Source organism: Setaria italica, chromosome IX, assembly GCF_000263155.2.
Source record: "Setaria italica strain Yugu1 chromosome IX, Setaria_italica_v2.0, whole genome shotgun sequence".
In the NCBI taxonomy this organism is placed as follows: domain Eukaryota; kingdom Viridiplantae; phylum Streptophyta; class Magnoliopsida; order Poales; family Poaceae; genus Setaria; species Setaria italica.
In genome coordinates, this window is record NC_028458.1 from 12,418,769 (window position 1) to 12,439,701 (window position 20,933).

The 20,933-nt window shown below is 48.1% G+C and overlaps 2 protein-coding genes and 1 pseudogene across 5 annotated transcripts; 1 reads left to right on the top strand and 2 right to left on the bottom strand.

The window, feature by feature from the left end:
- Nucleotides 1–4,627: 4,627 nt before the first annotated feature.
- Nucleotides 4,628–8,357, bottom strand: LOC106804501. Of its 4 annotated transcripts, none has more exons than XR_002679040.1 (4): nt 8,138–8,354; nt 7,511–7,655; nt 5,128–5,222; nt 4,628–4,937 (listed from the first exon to the last, which is right to left on the bottom strand). XR_002679040.1 is itself a non-coding variant. In XM_022829890.1 (4 exons), the coding sequence occupies exons 1-3, from the start codon at nt 8,213–8,215 to the stop codon at nt 5,166–5,168; spliced, it is 273 nt and encodes a 90-aa protein (XP_022685625.1). In that variant the 5' UTR covers nt 8,216–8,357; the 3' UTR covers nt 4,628–4,842; nt 5,128–5,165. The 4 variants fall into 4 exon arrangements, 2 of the variants coding, with proteins under 2 accessions (XP_022685625.1, XP_014661244.1); XR_002679041.1 differs by lacking the exon at nt 8,138–8,354 and adding an exon at nt 7,898–8,091; XM_022829890.1 differs by having other exon boundaries at nt 4,628–4,842; nt 7,511–7,648; nt 8,138–8,357.
- A 287-nt stretch (nt 8,358–8,644) lies between these two features.
- LOC111255668 lies at nt 8,645–9,913 on the top strand (annotated as a pseudogene).
- Nucleotides 9,914–17,269: 7,356 nt separating this feature from the next.
- LOC101771490 (QWRF motif-containing protein 7) lies at nt 17,270–19,445 on the bottom strand. The gene is made up of 4 exons (XM_014805792.1): nt 18,306–19,445; nt 18,090–18,206; nt 17,503–17,610; nt 17,270–17,353 (listed from the first exon to the last, which is right to left on the bottom strand). Exons 1-4 carry the CDS (start codon nt 19,443–19,445, stop codon nt 17,270–17,272), a joined length of 1,449 nt encoding a protein of 482 aa, XP_014661278.1.
- Nucleotides 19,446–20,933: the final 1,488 nt, after the last annotated feature.

Genomic DNA, 20,933 nt, shown 5'->3' on the forward strand with positions numbered 1-20,933 from the left:
CCTCGCCGACCCCGCCATCTGTGCTCGGGCCCACGGCGCCGCCGCCATCTCCTCCGCCTCCGCACCTGCCTGTCGCCCTCATCCGCATCTCCCTCCTCCACGCAGGCCGCCGCCAGCTCTCGCACACCCCTCGCGCCGCCCCGCTTGCCAGATCTCCACCGCCTCCGCCCGTCTCGCCCGATTCCCCCCACCTCCCCTTCTTCTCACATCGCCGCCGCCACCACCCTCTCCCACATCGCCGCCGCTGCCCCTCTCGACGCCACATTCGCCAGATCTACATCGCATCCGCCCCTATCGCTCGACTCCCTCTGCCTCCCCTGCCTCTGACACGCTCCCGCATCGCCGGCGCCACCCCTCTGTGCTGAGTTCACCGCCGCCGCACCTCTCGCCAGACCTACATCCCGTCCCCTTCCCTTCGCCACACCAGTCGCCGGAGCACCTCAACCGCCTACATCCGCGCGCTGCCGATGGACGGATTCGGCGACGACGGCACCAGGGACTTCTTCAGCGGCAACTTCGACCTCTTCCCCGGCGACGGCAGCCAGTATCCAGGGTCGGGATCCGTCAGTGGTCCCCGCATTGGCATTGAGGCGCTGGACCTCAACTCGCAGGCGAACGACTGGTTGTCGATGGCGGCGTATCAGGGGATCCTGCAATCCGGCGCACTGGCGGCGCGGAGAGCACGGGGCCTCATCACTCTCAACCGCGCGGTGGCAGAAGAGGTACCTCTCGCACACTCGGTTTACGCAGTGCTCGGAGCTGTGGCGGAGCCGTAGGAGGCCACGGCGAATGGTCGTCGTCCAGTCGTGGCCGCCGCGGTCGGTTGCCACCGGTTGCCGCCACCGGTCGTGGTATGCGTGGACCTTCCTCGGCGGCGCCTGGTCCATCAGTAGGCCGTGGCCGTGGTCGACGTGTTGGACGGCAGGGCAACGATGACGACAACATTGAAGACAACGAAGTGCAAGAAGTGTTTCCAAGCCGTCAGGTATGAGTGCTAAACCCTTGATCTCAGAGTAGTGAATGGGTGGCCTACTGTTGTTAGAGTAATATGAAATGCTTGTTCTTGTGATGCATGTTAGCCACCACTTGAAGGTGATGGAGTAGGAGGTTGCCAGCGCCTGTGCATAAGCTGTGTGTGTGTGTGTGTGTGACAGAAAAGGGGGGGTACAGAGGTGGAATAAGGGGGTGGTCACCATGCCTCAGCTTGCCTTAGCAGCTTCAGAACACTTGCTATATGCAAATTAGATGCTTATGAGATAGATTATGCATGTGTATTCGAGTTCTGATGTAATTTTTCTTGTGATGCATATGGTAGAATAAATTGGACAGAGGAAGTTGGTCATCAGAGCAGAATAACAACCTGTTGTGTCAATTACTTGTTGAGCAAATTGAATTGGGTAACTACATTAAAGGGACTATGACAGCAAGAGGGTACAAGCTTGTCATAGAAAAGTATTACTGTGGTTCAGGGCTGAGGCATAATAGAAAACAGATATCTAATAGGATTAGGCAGCTCAAGGGAATGTATCAGTTCATAAAAGACATCCATTCCGACAGTGGTTTAGGCCGTGATGAAAATAGGTGGCCTACTGCAACCTTGGAGTGGTGGGAGACTGCAACAAAGGTACTTGTTGATATATCATATGTGCAGCTAGCAAGGACCCATCTGATTGCAAACTAACTTCAACTACTACATGTGCAGAAACATCCAGAATGGATGAAAATAATGTATGGGCCTCCTGAGTACCTACCACTGCTAGAGCGTGTATTTGATGGTGTAGTTATGGATGGTTCAAGCTCTTTTGTGCCAGGATACACCAATGCAGATGATGAAGAACCTGAAGAGCCAGAGGAGCTTGAGGAGCCTGAAGAGCATGAAGAACCTGAGCAACACATGCCTGAGCAAGAGGTACCTCCAAAGTATGCACACAGTCCTATGAGTACAAGCAGCCGCAAGAGAACCAGTAGTACCAGCACAATAGCTTCAAGTCCAAATAAGAAGACCAAAAGCCTAATGGTCAAAATGATGAAGGATTACATTAGTTTCTCTTCTAAGCAGCAAGCTGAAAGGCAGTTCATCAAGGAAGCTGTCTGTAATAGGCAAGACAAGAAGATGGCTCTGTTGGATAGCAAAATTAAGGAGGCTTAGAAGTTGGCTTTGGAGTGTGGGGTGGATGAAACTACATCTGAGTACTATGCTGTGTCTCAGATCTGCTTAAATGACTCCTTGAGGTAGTTCTTCATTAACATGTCTACATCTGAAGGAAGGCTGACCTTCTTGAGAAGATATTGCAAGCAGCACAACCTAGATTAGGATTATGTCTTTGTGGTGATGCTTTTGTGTTGAAGTAAACTGTCTGTACTAATTCAAGTAACATTTCAAATAAATTTGTGATGTTGTTTGTGATGCAATGCATTTATTTGACCTGTTTGTGCTGATTGAATTATGTCACTGCTTGCAAATTTTATTATGTCACTTTGTGCTGGTTGAATGATGTCACTGTATTGATTTTTTGTATGGTTCACTGATTGATTTTTTTTATTATGTCCAGGATATGGAGGATGAGGACAGTGACTCAAGTGAGGATGAGATCTTGAGGCTTATTGCTGAGGAGGACAGTGAATATGAAAGGCAATTCACAGAGGACCTGCTGCTGTTTGGTATGTATCATGACACCTACTTTAATAAAAGTAAGAAGAGAAAGACGGTTGAAAGTGGTCATGATTGGGTGATGAGAAATCTAGCAGATAGTGTGCAATGCTATAACATATTTAGAATGAGTAGAGAATTGTTTGATCGTCTGCATGATCTATTGGTGCAATCTTATGGCCTAAAGTCCACATCAAAGAGCTCTTCAGTAGAGGCCTTAGGAATGTTTCTTTGGATGGTTGGTGCACCTCAGTCAGTCAAACAAGCTGAGAACAGATTAGAGAGATCATTAGAAACAGTTCATCGTAATTTTGACAAAGTTTTGAAGTGTATCATAAAGCTAGCAGCTGACATAATCAAGCCTCTCGACCCTGAATTTAGAACAATGCACTGTAGGTTACAGAATCCTAGATTCTTTCCACACTTCAACAATTGTATAGGTGCAATAGATGGCACTCATATACCAGTTGTCGTGCCAAGTAACAAGGTGGTGCAACATCTTTGTCGAAAGGGCTTCACTACACAGAATGTGCTTGCGGTCTGTGACTTTGACTTGAGGTTCACATTTGTTCTTGTGGGCTGGCCTGGTTCAGTACATGACATGAGGGTTTTCAATGATGCAACAGACAAGTACAAAGACATATTCCCACATCCCCCTCCTGGTATGTTATGCCTATGTTTGCACATTCAGTAAGTTGGTCATCATTGGTTGTAGCTTTTGTATGTAACAAGAATGTTCGTATTTGCAGGGAAGTTTTACCTAGTGGACTCTGGATACCCCAATCGGCCTGGTTACCTTGCACCTTACAAGGGAACGAAGTACCATCTTTCAGAGTTCAGACAGGGGCCGATGCCTAAAGGTATGAAAGAGACCTTTAACTTCGCTCATTCATCTCTTAGGAATTGTGTGGAGAGGTCATTTGGAGTTCTTAAGATGAAGTGGCGGATTTTATTGAAAGTGCCTAGTTATCCAATGCCAAAGCAAAGTCAGATAATTGTTGCATGTATGGCACTTCATAACTTCATTAGAGAGAGTCATATGGAGGATGAGGACTTTGATCGTTGTGACCGTGATGAGAACTATGTTCCTCATGAAGCATCAACCTCTCAACCCCAACAGCAAAATACTCAATCAAGGGACGAAGATACAAATATGAATGCATTCCGTGATCAAATAGCCTCAAGTTTGTATAATAGATCGTAGAGTATTTTATTTCTTGTAGTTGATCGTAGAGTATTTGAATTGTATGTTTGAACGATGATGTAATTGTACAAATAAAAACTATTCAATGTCCAGGAGGAACAACAGCGTGTTCCTCCTAGCCGGAGCCCTGGCCAGCGCCTGTGCATGGCCGGAGGATGGCCTGGGCGTGCATGTGCCTGTGCATGGCCAGAGGAGTACTGTACGTGCATGTGCATGTGGATGGAGTCAATAAAAATTAATTTGAGACATGAATGTTGTTTGAATCAATAAATGAGGGCAAATCAGTCTTTAGCTCAAGGAAGACTACCTTTTAGCTCTTGCATCCAAACACACCACAAGGACTAAAATTTAGAGGCTAAAATTTAGGGATTAAACTTTAGCCCATCAACTTTGGATCCAAACACCACCTTAGACAACACTATAGAGGCTTCTTTTTCCCTTCCTCCCAAACCGCGTACAAAGTAACAAGGCAAGACCCATTCAGGTTTCAACTGCGAAAGGCACCTTTTGTTTGACTTGCCCAAATTAAGACGCCGCAACAGAGCAAAATCACTACATATACAAATGTGTGGAAGGATTTAAGTTAGAGCTAATGTGAGAAATGCATCACACTTTGAATTTCACTCAGAATTCGCCTACCTAATTGTGATATCATGCACATGAGCTTCTCACTCGAAATTCTGTTCCTGGTACTTCAATTACAACAAGAACGAATAATCCTTACTATGGGCGCACGTTCTGCTACCAGAAAATCAAATCCAGCCCTTTCCGAATGAAAAATGAACATCGAATCCAATAAGGCAACAACCGATACCATAGTTATTTAGCAAAGTTATACTAATCAATAAGAGCAACCTCAGTTATGGTTACAACCATCCATTTTGAATACAACTGAGCATTTGTACATTATATAGTTTCACCATTCTATATCGTCCAGGTCAAGAGGAACATAGCACGCCACACCCTCAAGCAAGGTTCCCCACAACTTCTGTTACAGGAATCAAAGGGATCTCCTTGGACTCGAAAATTATTGGAAATATGCTGTAGGTGTAAACAACGGAACAGCGGGCACAGTGCACTCACCTGCAAGTCAAATGATGTTATTCAACTATAACCACACAAAGTTAAGTATTTTTCATTGATAACAGTTTAATAATAATTTTAGATCTAGTGAAACATAAAAGTGAGAGCAACAGTCTACATTGAATCAAATATGTACCCACATGCAGAACTGGTGAAATGCAAAAACAAAATATCATCAAATTTAAGTTACCTAGTAGGGTTAAAATATTGACTTATCAGGAATACACTTCAGATTGAAAGGGTTGCAAAAAGAAGTTCGAGCTCCTCATCTTGAGATGTGGTCCTCTGCAATGAAGAATGTAAAGATGAAAAGGAGAATTTCAAATAAACTTGATAAACAATCAAAATTCAGGCACAACACTATCTCATTCCAGAACTTGGAGTGTCGATTTGGATGACAGAACTTAGAGAAGCAGATTCTATTTGGTTATGATAACATCTAGCATTCTAGTTGTTCGGTAAAATTAGTTTTGGTTATAATTATCTTAATTTTTGCGGCACAAAGGAGAACGTGGGAGTGGTTGTCACAGTTTTGAATTTTATCAAGACAAGCAAAGAAGATCCGGTGTTGTCAAAGATTCATAAACAGTTTAATAATAAATGCTCAAGAGAAACCACATAATCTATTAATGTTGGTACAAATAAGGCAGCCAGATTTTTTCCTCACAAAATCTATCTGACTGTATATGCTGAAACTACAAGATTCTGATGAAAATTGGAACTATGCCTTCTCGCTGCACTACAAAATTGGTACCTCATGGAATACATTTGGTCAATGTGATCATGCTGCCATGGTATTCAACAGTAAAACTTTCTCGTAACTCTGGATAAATAGTTGATTTAGCATTCCTAGCATGATTATAGACAAAAGCCACAACCACAAAAGGTTTGATGTTCTGTTTTGTAGTCTTAAACAGAAAACAGAAGTAGACTACAAATAGCATATGATGCTTCTAGTCACCTCTGCCCTCAACTGGTTTAGGTTGTTGGCAGTAATCCTTGTGTTTTGCTTATCTACTAGTATTAGTATAGGCAGCTAGTTTCTTAGATAGTAAGTTTCCTTAGGCTGCAAGCTTGAGTCAAGTCTTTGTCTTACTGTGCAAGTCAAGTCTACTCAAGTCAAGTCTTTGACTAAGGAAGTAAGCCACTATTGCTGGTTTGTAGTGTATCCTTCAGCTATAAATAAGAGGCAAAAGCCACCAGCAAGAGCAGCTCAAAAACTAAGCCTCTCCTCTCAGCTCCTGCAGTCCCAAATCAGCAACCAAACCTTCTAACCTGTGCTGTTTTTTCCCAACGTAGGTGATACATTCTGATTGTGGAACACTCTGACACCAAACCTATTGTAGTTTCAGCCCTATCCTTACTAACCTAAACAAGGCTAATCAGGACAGCGTATGCTAAGGCTAGTCTCAATGGAGGTTTCATCAGGAGTTTCATGACCATTAAATAGCATGCCACATCAGCAATTTTGCCGACATGGCAAGGTCATTATGAGGAGAGAGGAGAGGGAGTTTCATCATATGTGAGAGGAGTTTCATCACCATGAAACCCACCAGGCACAATTACCAAGTTCTCAGTCTTGTTAATTGTGCCATGAAACTGTGCACTGAGTGTTATGACCGGTATCACCTTCCGGCGGCGTGACAAGCGGCACCCGGGCGACACCTAGGCACAGGACCACGTTCTTCCGCTCCAAGTTCGCAGATTTGGTTTGTTAGGATACTTTGATATTTGGTTAAAGAGATTAGGATTGGTTTGTTAGGAGATTGCCATTCGGTTGGTTAGGAGGCTATATAAGCCAGAACGATTGTACTCAGATTCCTTAAGCAATACAACAGAAGCTGTTGCTGTTGCACTCGCCCTCGCGTTCGCTCGCTCGCCGCCACGCCGCCGCCTCGCCGCCGGGGGTTCAAGCCCCGGCTGCCCCTCTCCCACCGCTACTCCCTTTGGAGCCGCTCAGGCTCTACCATTGAGACTGGCCTAAAGCCCCACACTTAAACTAGGGTATCATAAGTTTGCCACTTGACTCAAAGGAAATTCAATAAAACCTTTGGTCATTCTCTTGTTACAGCCAGTGGGTTTCTCAATCATTTTTAGTAAGCCAAGTATGTAAGACAAAGATGTACCACTATGAAAGAACTTAGCACAGCTATAATAAATTTCAATAACCACAACTGGGTATGACACACTTTCATTCATAAGAAAAACATCTAACAACTTGAGGTCTGTATTTGGTCCTGGGACTAGTTCTTCTGAAATGGTAGTCTTAACCATATGTTATTTAAAATCTAGATATGAGAAATAAAATATAAGCATGCTCCCAGTTCTCAAAAATACATACAAGCAAAGATGCTCATCACTTAATTGATGAGGCATATTAAAAGCATTTTCCCTGCAGTCAAATCTTGAAAAAACTAGGACACATCTAACTGCAGGTCAAACTTTGTTATGCTGAGATGGACAAATTAGCAGGACAACAGCACATCATAGAGTTGATAAAAAGACAGGAGGACCACACATCACAAATGATCGGAACAATTCAAATATCTCATTCAGAAAGTACAGGCGCTCACCTTGATAGACAACAGATGGCGAAGTTTGTTTAGCACCTTCATGCGGTGTATAGCATAGGAGCTATGGGCTGGTAGCTTGTTAACCCGCGCTATCTCAGCATCAACAGCAGCCTCCCTATCCCCTTTCTGTGCCCCATTCTGCTCGCTAGCAAAATCAGCTTTTAATCAGTGAGCTACAGGACAATCATCTGAGCTAAAACTTGATGCAGTACTTAGAAATTCATTCAGCCCAACACCCCAACCAAAATACCCTACGGATATGCAAAATTAAGTCCCACAGCCATAGGACATAAAAGCTTAACCTTAACCACCAAGAGTTTCTCTCACACAACTTAGTAACAGCATGTGGATAGCACTCTATAATAAAAATCAGTAACGAGATTTCACCAGGGGTGAAGCAGTGCATCTTTCCATTCATCATAAACGATTCCCTGTTTCTTAATCCCCAAGAGGGATGCAATAAGAAGCGGCCCAGAGCCATAGAACATAGCAACAGGAGATGATTAGGAACACAGCATATTTACAATTCCTGTGAGGACTAACAAACAGCGACCTAGATTCCACCAAAGAGGCAACACAACCACGGCAAGGAGATTGGGGCCAGAGAAGGAAAAGAAAAAGGAATACCGCAGCAGAAGTGGGGTTTGTGGCGAGAGTGGTGGTGGTGCCGCGGTAGAAGCGCGTGGTGCTACCTCCTCCTTCCATGATTCGATTCTTTGAGCAGCGTAGTTGCCTGTGGTCTGTGGAGAACAGAAGGATGGAGCAAGAAGGCTCTAGATCGCCGCCGCAGCCGCTGGAGTCGGGAGACACACAGGAGAGAGAGAGGGGAAAGAGGAAGGAGGGGGGCCGAGCCTGATCGACGGATGCCATCTTTCGGCCCAATAACAGAAACTTGGCTGCTTGCTCCTTCTACCTAGAATGATTTTTTGACGGCCCAGCAAGAAAGAGTCCAAATGATTGCGACAGCCCATCAGAAGGGAATGCCGAGGAGCCTTCCGAACGAAGCCGGCGGCGGCGGCGACTCGATCTCGTGATTCTCTCCTTCGCCGTCCTGTCCTGTCTTCCCCATTCCGCGGAGGTTCTTGCAAAACCCTACCAAGCAGCGGCCAGCGGCGGAGCTGAAGTCCGTGAATTCGTGCGCCGCGGCGAAGAGCGAAGCCAATAGGGCTAGTGAGGGGGAGGAGGGTCAGAGAGGGGGAGAGAGATCATCAGGCGTGCTATGACCTCCACGGCTGGCGGTCCGCCTCGGCCATCGTCGCCGACACCGCGAGCGGGTACCACGTCCTCAAGATCGATGGCTACTCCCGCACCACGGGGACCCCCACAGGCGAGTTCCTCAAGTCCCTCCCGTTCACCGTGGGCGGCCATCGCTGGTGCATTCGCTACTATCCCAATGGCAACGACCCGGAGACCAAAGATTACATCTCGCTCTACCTTCATCTCCACAGAAGCGTCACCGAGGAAGTAAAGGCGCATTTCGAGTTCCGTTTCGTCGGCGACGTGACGGAGCAGGCGTTGGCACTGGAAGGAGTGCACACCTACGATAGCCACTATGGTTGGGGCCACTCGAAGTTCATCAAAGGGAAGAATTGGAGGGTTCGAAGCATCTCCGGGACGATTCTTTTGCCGTTCGGTGCTATGTGGTTGTCACCGATGAATTCCGAACGATGCAGGAGACGCCGGAAGTCACCGCTCCGGCCTCTGTCTCCGTGCCCCCATCTGACCTGCACAAGCATGTTGGTGCTCTCCTACTGACCGAGAAGGGTGCTGATGTGTTGTTTGACGTCGCCGGTCAGACGTTCGCTGCACACCGGTGCGTGCTCGCAGCCCGGTCGCCTGTCTTCAGTGCAGAGCTCTTAGGTGTGATGAAAGAGAGCGACACCGGAGCTGTGGTGCACATAGATGACATGGAGGCTTGGGTGTTCAAGGCTTTGCTCTACTTCGTTTACACAGACTTATTCCCGACATCGACAAAAGAAGAGGTAGAAGGAGAGCAGGATGATGATGTTTTGTCTCAACATCTACTGGTAGCTGCGGACAGGTACAACTTGGAGAGGCTGAAATTGTTACGTGAACAGAAGTTGTGTGAGTACATTGATGTGGGCACGGTCACAACCATCTGGCCTGGCCCTAGCCGAGCAACACGACTGCCATGGACTGAAGAAGGTGTGCTTCGATTTTCTCAGCTCTCCTGCAAATCTGAAAGCAGCCGTGGCCAGCGACGGCTTTGAGCATCTAAGCAGAAGCTGCCCCTCTGTTATGAAACAGATAATTGCCATGCTCGCAAATTAGTTCGGTCATGTGATGCCTAGTTACTTAGCAATTGCAGTTGATGTTTTCTGGACTTCTATTATATTGTCAAGTAGCTTTTGGCTATGGTAGTTCCTATTTTCCACACTTGAAGCTGTGTACCCTAAGTTTCAAGAAGATTCTAAAGAATTCATCTGTTAGCACTTCTGTTAGTTGATTGCATCTGTGCAGTCCACCGATTAATGCTGGATGAATCTCCACTGGAAGTTCATCTAGTGGCTGACATAATTCTCTGGATGCGATGATAGTTCTTGCTTTATGTTACCTAGATTTCGTCAATCCTCTGCTCATTAATCCGAAGGTGCATCTATACTTGGACATCAGTGTGCTCTAGAGAAATTATACATATCTATATTGCATTTGTAAGAATCAGGATTATTATTAAATGCCAATGTAGCACATCCACCAGTGCGTAGTCCTTTTCCCCCACTTTTTTTTTCGACCGTGCCTTAGCACGTATTTCATTAAGGGGAAGAAGCAATTTTACATTAGAGTAGGGCTTTGTCATCTAGATGGGATGACATGCCCTAAGCAGAGAGTTCACTAGATAGATACTATATGTGCACCATTGTGAGACAATTTACAGTCACATTAATATGAGGAGTATCTAAGACAAAATGCAACAGGCTTATGAACCTCCCAGCAATCCATGACCACGCCTCCTCTGTGATCTTGTGCACTAGCTGAGCTGTTGTTTTCTCTTCTCTGTTGAAGGTCCTTGCATTTCGTTCTAAGCAAATGGACCATGAAATCAGGATGACCGCTGAATCAAAAGACTTTCTGTGTACCTTGTTGATCCCTTTTCACGATGCCATCCACCAATCTGCAAGCGTTAGGTTCGGCACTGAAGGAACTCTGGACTGCCAATTGACCCTGGATAAAAAGGAATACCACACTTGTTTAGAGTAGGAGCAGTTAACCAATAGGTGATTTATAGTCTTCGATTCTTGCCCGCAAAGAACACAGGTGTCATCATTTTGGATACTATGTTTCTTTTGCCTCGAAGCTGTCCAACAACGACCATGGAGCGCAAGCCACACAAAAAATTTGCATTTGGCAGGGGCTCTAGATTTCCAAAGGATTTTTGCTCCAGGAATAGCATACTGTCCAATAAAAAAGGCTCTATATGCTGAAGCCGTGGAGAAGCTATTGTCTCCTGTTTCTCAAGTAATGTGATCAATCTCAATCTTTCCCAGATGTTTAGATAGTCGAGCAGAACTTGGACTATGAGAGCTCCAGTAATGTCTTTGACCCATCTTCTATCTTGTAGACCTTCATAAACAGTTCTGTTCTTGCGTGTCCTGAGTCTTACTGCTTGATACAGATAGGGGGCGATTTCAGCAATAGAGCGACCATCAAGCCACCTATCAGTCCAGAATAATGTTAGTTTTCCATCACCAACTTGCATGGATGTGGAGTAAAAGAACATGGCTGCGATAATGGCTTCAGTAGTATTTGGTAAAGCAGCCTAGGGTTTGGCATTGTCTGTCTTCTTTAACCATAGCCACCGCATTCGGAGGGCATAACCTATGATTTGCAAGTTTGTGATCCCAAGACCCCCAAGTTCAGTGGGTCGACATACCTTGGGCTAGGCCAGGAGGCATTTGCCTCCCGCAACCATTTCAGTTCCACTCCACAAAAAAGATCTCCTTCTTTTGTCAATGCATTTGATGACCTAGGGAGATATAGAAATTGCTACGGCTGTGTGGATAGGAATAGCAGACATCTTGACCTTTACCGTTACCACACGACCGGCCTTGCTCATCATCTTAGCTTTCCACATTGGTAGGCTTTCCCTTATCTTGTCAATTAGAGGTACAAGATCATTCTTATGTAGTTTTTGTGGAGACGGTGGAATTCCTAAATACCTGCATGGGAAACCTTGAAGGTGACCTGGGAAGAACTGTAGTAGCCTAACGGTGTCCTGGAGATCACATTGAATAGGAGAGATTAGGCATTTCTGCAGGTTCGTGTGCAGCCCAGAAGTGCCCCCAAAAACCTCCAGAATAATTTTAGTGGCCACCAAGTCTTGCTGCAAAGGAGATAGAAACAATACAACATCGTCAGCATAAAGATATGTTCTCTGTTGTACGTTGTTGTTGCCCAAGGGGGACAGAACACCTTCGATATCTGCTAGATTGATCAAAGCATTCAGGACTTCCATCACAAGAACAAAGAGCATGGGGGACAGCGGATCTCCCTGTCTTAGGCCCCTAGCATGGCAAATTCGTCTTCCTGGCGCTCCATTGACAATGATTTTCATGCTAGCTATAGAGAGGATCATGCTAATCCAATTGAACCAGCGCCTTGTGAAGCCCATGTGTTTTAGAAGTCGAAGCATGAACGTCCAGTCCACGAAATCAAATGCCTTGGAGATGTCCAATTTGATCAGCGCACATGGCACCTTGCAACGGTGAAGTAACTTAGCTGAGAGTTGTACTGCTCGGAAATTATCATGCATCCGATGGCCTTGTATAAATGCACTTTGGTTTGGTCGAACCAGGTTCTGTAGTTTGGGCGCCAATCTGTTAGCTAAGACTTTAGCGAATAGTTTGGAGAAGCTGTGGATCAAGCTAATGGGGCGATAGTCTCCAACTTGTAGAGCATTCAACTTCTTTCGGATGAGGACCATGTAAGCCTAGTTTAACTGTGGCGGAACCACCTCGGATTAACTCAACTAAAGCTCGGTTAAGTCGCTTAAGATGCGATACTCATGCCTTAATCGTGCTAACTCGAGGAGCCGTCGGATTTCATCCGATTTAACCACTTGACAGGAACGAATTTAGCAAAACCCACACGAAGGTGAGTGGTTCCAGAGAATACAACCGGTCCAACAGTAGATTACAAGTTGTTACACACTTGGTTAAAATCAGAGTTTTACAAGTTCTGAAGAAACAGACAGAAGGTAAACACAAGCGGAAACTAGCGCCGGGGTCGGATGTCCCTGATGAGGCCGATCAGGACATCAGTGATCCCTTTCCTCGCCGTCCGAGGAGGGATCCCACTCGACCGTCCAACCCGGAGGGAGTTGGGGTGGCCAAGTGCCAACAGGAGCAGACTCAGGAGCTGCGACTTCACCTGAAAAAGGAAGCCACAAACAAGGCTGAGCTACTAAGCTCAACAAGACTTAACCGACCGGGAGTGAAACTACTCCACCACTTCTAGACATGCAAGGCTCTTTGGCTGAGGGGTTTGTTTGCCAAAAGCACTAGGTAGATCCTTATTTTCACAGTTTTAGCTCAGATTCTAAGTTCATTAATCGGTCTAAGTCGGCAACTTACTCTAAGCAACATAGATCCAACCAAAAGGGTATATAAACATCATCAAGACCATGTCATCATCAGATTCCTTTATTACTCAGTGTAGCATAGTGATCAAGCAGTCTCAAACTGTGAGAGGCAGACGAATCGATTCGAGTTCTTTAACCATGCATGGTGAACCTAACCTCATGACATCCGCGCACCACCGAGGATCGCTTCCTGTGTCGGCCTTCCCCATCAATTTCCTAACCCGTGTCGGGCCCATTTCCTTTGGTGCAAGGTTCCACAGACCCGGCCTCTGCCGTTCTGTGACCACACTTGCCACCACGTGCGGCCGCAGGGGAACTCCGTTCCAAGGACAATGGGGCGACCGCTCACGTCTAGGTTCAATCCGGTACTAGGCTTCCCCATCCCATACTGAGTATGAGGTTAGTACTTTCAAACACTTGATCACGAACACCACCACTGTCGGGCCTTAACAGATTCCATAGACAGACGGGGTGATCAGCCGACCACCAAAAGAGTTAACCACAACCCTGCCCCGTCCATCGTCCTTATAGTTGTAACAGAAGGAGAACAACCAACTCCTATAACTCGCGAGTGACAGGAAATCACTCGACTTTTACCGATTCCCTATTTAAGCATAGCAACTACTCGGTCCAACAAACTAGTATTCAGATCAAAGGAACTACGTCATGCATCTACGGTTGCAAACAACTCTTATACGTAAATGCACAAACATGATGAAGAAAGCATGTGCGAGTTTCGAAATTTGGGGTTCATGCTCCGGGGCTTGCCTTCAAGCAAGGAGGAAGGGAACTGGTCTTCTGCTGGGGCGGCTTCGGCTTCTGGAAGCGTTAGCTTGGCTACAACTCCGTCTTCGGGCGTCGGGTACAGCTCATAGACGCCGTCAGCGAGATGCAACTCTACACGAATGCAAATGCAGGAGTTAGCACTTAGACGGTTATTTCAACAGCAACACTTGCAAGTTAAAGCTCGGACACTGGTAGCGAAGCTACAGAATAGGTGGGGAAGTGTGTTTGGGTTGGTGGAGAGCAAGATAAAAGGGTCGGATGGGAAGAAACTTATGATCTGACCCTTAGACTAGAGGAATAGCTGTGCTGGGGGTCCTCAGACTTAACGCAGAGAAGTTCCCAATTTTTACACATATACCCTCGGGTCAAGGAAAAAGATACAGCCGAGTCCTCGAGCGAGGCGGAAAAGGGTCGGCGAAACAGACAGGGTCGGGCAAGACGGAAAAGGGGTCGGACGAACAGAGAGGGTCGGGCAAGACAGAAAAGGGGTCGGACGAACAGAGAGGGTCGGGCGAGACGGAGAAAAGGGGTCGGACGAACAGACAGGGTCGAACGAGGCGGAGAAGGGGTCGGACGAACAGACAGGGTCGAGCAAGGCGGACAAGGGGTCGGACGAACAGACAGGGTCGGGCGAGGCGGAAAAGGGGTCGGGCGGACAGACAGGGTCGGGCGAGGCGGAAAAGGGGTCGGACGAACATACAGGGTCGGGCGAGGCGGAAAAGGGGTCGGGCGGACAGACAGGGTCGGGCGAGGCGGAAAAGGGGTCGGGCGGACAGACAGGGTCGGGCGAGGCGGAAAAGGGGTCGGGCGGACAGACAGGGTCGGGCGAGGCGGAAAAGGGGTCGGGCGGACAGACAGGGTCGGGCGAGGCGGAAAAAGGGGTCGGTAACTTACCTTTGGTTTATAGATGAAGCTTGGGGTCGGGAAGGAGCAGACTTGGGCAGAAGGATTGAAGCACTAAGATTTGGGCAGCGACGATGTCCGGTGGTGCTCCGGCGGCGGCGGTGCTTCTTGTGGACAACAAGCAAGCTCTAGCACAGTGCGGAGGGGCAAGCGGCTGGGTGGATTGGGAAAGGCGGGTGTTGAGCGGAGAGGAGAGTTCCTCAGGAACTTAGGTGGCAGCGCTTGAGCATGAAACAGAGGAACAAGACGGTAAGGCAGCGATGGTGAAGGGAACTCCGGTGGGACTCTGGCATTCCCTTTTATAGCTGCGCGGAAGAGAGAGGGTTGGAGCAGCACGAAGACCGGGAAGAAAAGAGGGAGTGTGCTGCCATGGCGGCGATTGAGCAACGATGGGCGGCGGAGCAGGTCTTCGGGGATGACACCTTCAGCCATTGGGCACTGGAGACAGGGCGACACAGGCTCGGTTTTGCCGGTGGTTGCGGTTTGGCGGAGGCGGGCATCGTCGAGCGGCGGATCTGATGGGTGTGACAGGGGGAACGGCGCTGTGAGCGAGGTTGTACAGGTGATAAGACAGGCGGGCTGCGGCTGCGCGGGCGAGCGCAAAGCAGCGGTCTGTCGGGGCGCAGTTCTGGCAAGGCGGAAAAGGAGCTGTCGCGGCCGGGGTCGGGGTTGGCGAGGGAGGAATCGTCGCGTAGCGCATCTGGGGCGGCGCGACTGGGGAGAGGCGGCGAAAAAGCCGGGAGGCATCGGGCCTTGTAGCCGGGGGTCCGGCGAGGTGATGATGGGCGCGAGCTGCGAGGCGCTGCAGAAAGGGTTGCAGAGGGGCTTCCGCTGCGATTGGGGAGGAAGGCGCGGGAAACCATCTGGTCGCGGCTGGCGATGGGGCGGAGCGGCGGGGGTCGGAGGAGTTGAGCCACGCGGCGGAGAAACTCTGGAGCGGGCATGCTACTCAAGTGCGTCTGCCTCGGGAGATCCGGGGAAAAGATTGCGGGTCCACCGGTCAGTCTCGGTTTGTCCTCTGCTCAAGATTGAAAGGAGACACTGTGGGTGCAACTTTGAAGGATCCGGCGGGGTGGGTTGGGGGTCTTCCGGGGTCGGAGCTGGAAACCGGCGGAGGGGGTCGGGTTCTCAGGGGTCGGGACCGGAACTGGAGGTTGAGCACTTAAACTCGGGGAAGCTGAGTCAGCGGGATTAGGGACTCGGATTAAGACTAACTTGAAAGATTTTGGGGTCGGTCGTTAACAGGTAGAGGCTGCGACTGTCCAGGATCCATAAAGCATGAAAGGCACGTATTATGTCGTGTTTGATTATTGGCCAGGCTGTTTTATAGAATAAACATGTAAATCCATCGGGACCCAGTGCCTTATCAAGAGGCAACTCTTGGATCGTGCGCCAAATTTCCTCTTCTGAGAAGCAATAGTCTGTATGGCTCATGTCAACAGAAGGAATGCCCAAACGCTGAAAATCCAAGGAAATCGTTGACGTGTGGGAAGTTCCAAGAATGTTCTCAAAGTACTGGAAGACTGCTTCAGCTTTATCAACCTCATTTACAATGTCTAAGTCCCCCAGTTTGAACGATTGGATCTAATTTTTTCTACTACAATGGCATGCTTGCATGTGAAAGAATTTTGTATTTGCATCTTCTTTGGCTAGAAAAGTTGTACGTGATCTTTGCCGAATGATGGACCTGAGTAGTGAGGCAAGGTCAAGGCACTTGAGATCGAGTTTTGTCTATATCAATCCCCTATACCATTGCCATTTCACAACGCGAATCAATCTTTGGACAAATGGACGTCCACTCCACATATTGATAAAGGAAGAGCGCCAAGGAAAGGGATCTGATATAGAGAGGGATGGACAAGCTCTCACGGTTTATCCATGAATCCATATGAAAGCCTATAAGATAATGTGTGTTGTTACGGTTGTTTGACTACCTTGTTTTGTTTAATGAGCATCCAACATATACTAAGAGGCGAGTTGAACACAACATGGTATGCCAGATGACATCCAGCACATGCTAACATGGACATGCTGCTGTAAACTTGAAGAAAATATAAATTCAACCAAAACAAAATCAGATCATATAGATAATCGACCATGTTGGAAAGATATTATGATGTGGAGGATGATGGTTTGAATCAGTATCAAATCAGATGTTTCATGTTAGATAAAAAAAAACTACCTTTCAAGACTTAGGTATCCTTTTTTATTTATATATTACTATAGATATTGATGGTCAAAATTATTTACTCCTAGACTGTGTCCTACTCCGCATAGTATCTCGTAAACATGCACGGTATATTTAGGAAGGTTTTAGTAGTTCAAGGCCATCCTTCAGCAATATGTTCACATGGTATTTCTTTTGTCGTTTTGGTTTGATCTTAACATTCTACGCACTAAAGCATATATGGCTATGATTCTATCTGGTTTTACTAGAAAAGTTTAGAGCACATCTGGATTTGGTCCTACAATCACAGTGCCTGCACGCATTCCCCCGTCGGAGCACTAAGTGATGACGACTGCACTAGATGGCAGCGCAAGCTCTGTTCTTCAACCTGCAGGATCAACAATGAAAACATTGGTAAGAACCTATGCTACCAAAACAAGCCCAAAGCATAAGCAAAAAATAACATTGGTAATAATTGGTGCTACCAAAATGAGTGCAAGGCATTAGGATCTGCGAAATAAGTAACAATGCTAGTACCTGCAGTGCAGAGACCCGGCTAAGCAGCTCGAGGAACTCCTGCAGCAAAGCTTTCTCTTCACTCGCAACACGCACCAGCTCTGAGATCACCAACGCCCTGTCCTGAGCCTAGGGGCAAAGACGAAGCTCCATTGATCACCACGATCTACTGAATGAGCAATAATGCCATCATATTGAGCTTATTTTCACATATGTAGTCAGTTACCATGGGACTGAATGATCTCGTCATTGCCTTGGTTGCCAATGTGAGCTCAAGCGCTTGCGGTAGAATGGTCGCCAACGGTGGCAGAGATGCCTGTAGACGAATGAACAATTAGCTATGTTGCGATCGTGTGTGGAATTGTTTCTGGTAGCTGTGTGTTGGAATCAATTTAATTAGGAGTAGTAAGCATATTCCTGATGCACTTCAGGGCCATATGAACTATATATTTTTACTTGCTGGAACATAGTTCCTTTATATAATTTTTTTTACTAATATAAACACAAAAAATATATTATACTAAAGACAAAAAGAAACTCATTTTTGAAATGCATCTCCATATGCAAAAGAAATCGAAAGCGTGAGCCGTTAGCCGAAAACCGAATACCTTGGCACCACTGGTGAGAGGAAGCCTGCAAACGGCCGCCCGGGTGCAGCTTACAGTTGACGCCAGGGCAGCGGCATGTTCGGTTTCCACCTGCCCCCAGCTCTCCAAATCTTTCATCTGCGGGGTTTTCCACCATCTCATCAGAAAAAAAAAATATTGAGGAAGAGTCTTATTATAAGTTCTATAAAATCGCAAACTTCAAATTTGTATTTGAACCTGGCAAGAGAGCACGGTATTTAGCTTAATCTTCTGCTTCTCCTTCTCTAGCTGCATCCGCTTCCTCGCCACCTTCCCTCTCATCTCCGACACGCTCGCCCATGTACCCATCAAGTCCAGCTCGGCGCTGGCCTGCTTCCTCTTGCGGGCGGCTTCGGCCTCGGCGTTCGCGAAGCGCCACTGCAGGAGGCGGCAATGCGCCATCCTCATCTGGTGCCCGGCCTCGGCACCGCCGCCTCCGGTGCTGCTCCGTGACGACGACACCGGCGAGGAGGACAGCAAGGTGGCCGTGGCGGCGGCTATGGACGCGTCCTCGGCGGCGTGCTTCCTCCGGTGGAAGATATGGCCCCACCCGAGGCTGATCAGGCTCTTCTTACTGCCCTTGGCTTCCGGCACCGTGGGCAGCGCCGTGGTCGTCGTCTTGAGCGGCGAGCCACTGCGCCGCCCCGGCGAGAGCGCCCACTGCGTGTTGCTCGAGCCGAGCAGGCGGACGGAGCTCGTGCGGGGGAGCAGCGTCGAGCGCGGCTTCGAGGCCGCCGTCGTTCTCGGCGTGGTGGAGCCCCTAGAGGCGGCGTCGCTGCACTCCGACCCGGAGCTGGCGACGTCGGCGGCGGCGTCCAGGGACGGGCCGTTGGCGGTGAGCCTGCGGAGGTCGGACGGCGCGACGCGGCCCGGCGTGAGCGTGACGCCCGCGGGCCTCGTGGACGGGAGGAGCCGCATGGACCGGCCGAACGCGTGGCCGCCGCCGCCGCCCTTGCCGGAGGACTTCCCGATCTTCCGGGCCTCCGCGTCGGCGTCGGTACGCGGGAGCTCGGTGCAGCTGCGCTGCCGGGAGAGGACCTGCGGCGCGTCGTCTTTGGCGAGATGGTCCGCTAGGGTGGCCACGGACGACGACGGTGGCGCGGACGACAAGGGAGAAGGCGCGCGCGGGGCCTTGTTGTTCTTGCCGCCGCCGGTGGAGGAAGGCCATAGCGTTCGGGCGATGGAGGCTGCGCCGCCGGAGGCTGGGGCGGCGTCCGATCGGAAAGAGACGGAGCGGCGGGCGCTCTGGCGGCCTGGCGAGAGTGCGGCGGCGGGGAGGGGCGACCGGCCCGGGAGCTCCGTGCCGGAGGCGGACGTCCACCGCTTCGACGACGACATGGCCGCGCGCGATGGCCAGTAGCTAGCCACGGAACACGGCCTGGTATGCGTTGGATAGGGTACAGATACGATGGTCCGTGTTGGACGTAGTCATGAGCACTTTGGCGTGGTGACGGAGGGCCGTGGCCGCTAGCGGCCGAGAGCGAGGCCGGCCGGCGGCGTCCGACGCGAACGGGTCAGACCTGCTGCGTTTTCCGCCGTGCAGGACAGCGGACGTACGCCGCATGAGAGACAAATGGAAGAGCTTCCTTGACGTGATCTGGCGTCTGGAAATACAGTGGCGTATGCGACGGCGCCCGGGGTGTACAAGGCAACGATCCCTATGTGCTATCCACGAAGAAGTTCAAAGTGGCGACGTTTATGGCTCGACGCTTGGAGCTCTGCGCACGGAGGTGTCGAATGGGGATCGAAGCAACGAAAGTGAACACGAGATCTGACGGACACAGGAAACAAATCATGTTCATTCAACATGCTACGATATGATACCTACAATATGATATGTGCGAATCTTAGCTTAAGCTAAACAGGAACTCTATTATATCTCCAGTTCTTAGTCAAAGTAGAATATTAGGGATGTTTTGGTCCTATTATAACCCTCCAAAATTCCGGTGTAAAATTCTCATTGGTATTACAGAAAGGGTAAAAATTCTTGCAAAGCTTCCAAAAAATGCTGAAGTAGAACTCAGAAATCGTTCAGTTTTTTTTTATAAAAAAGTTGCTGATGTGTATTGTGAAAAATTCTTACCCTAGTTTCAAAAATATCGAGGGGATGCACACTAGATATATTGCCAAAGGAACGTTCAGCCATAGAGTCTACCATTCATAATTAGTTAAATTCAACATTTTCTGGTGCTCATAAATCATGATAATTAATAGCAACCTCAGCAGACCCTCTAAACAGCACCTACCCCAAATGTAGACGGTAAAGTAAAAAAAAAGCACTTTGATAGGCAGAGCTATTGCTAGAGTTGCTCTAAGATATTATGAGCAAAGTCTAATGTTATTTTATCAAAAGTTAGATTTTAGCCAATACTAATTTCCTTTTGTTTGTGATGACAATGTAAATCAATAAATTTCTCCTGAAATTTTTAGTAGTATGTGTAAAAAATGTCATTTTATTGTATTTTTCCTAAACAAATGCCACAAAGAAAAACACTTTATTTTCCTCTATCTAATGTTTGTGCAGTACGTGTGACTGAAATGGTTATCCATTATAGATTTTGTGTCATGCTATCTAACGCAACCCTCGTAATTGCATTGACCAGGTACGACATTAACATTAAGCTGATTTGTGTCATTCTATTATTTTGGTGTCTATTTTGCGTTGTTATGAGAAATCATAGAACTTAAGTACTTGTTCACTTTGAACATTTAGGTCTGATTTAGTCAGGAATAGGGGCGGATCTTAAGGGGGCTCCCCCACGACCACCTACGGCAGCCCCCATACCGCTTGCCGGACTAAATCTACAACAGCTGACGCGCCGCGTA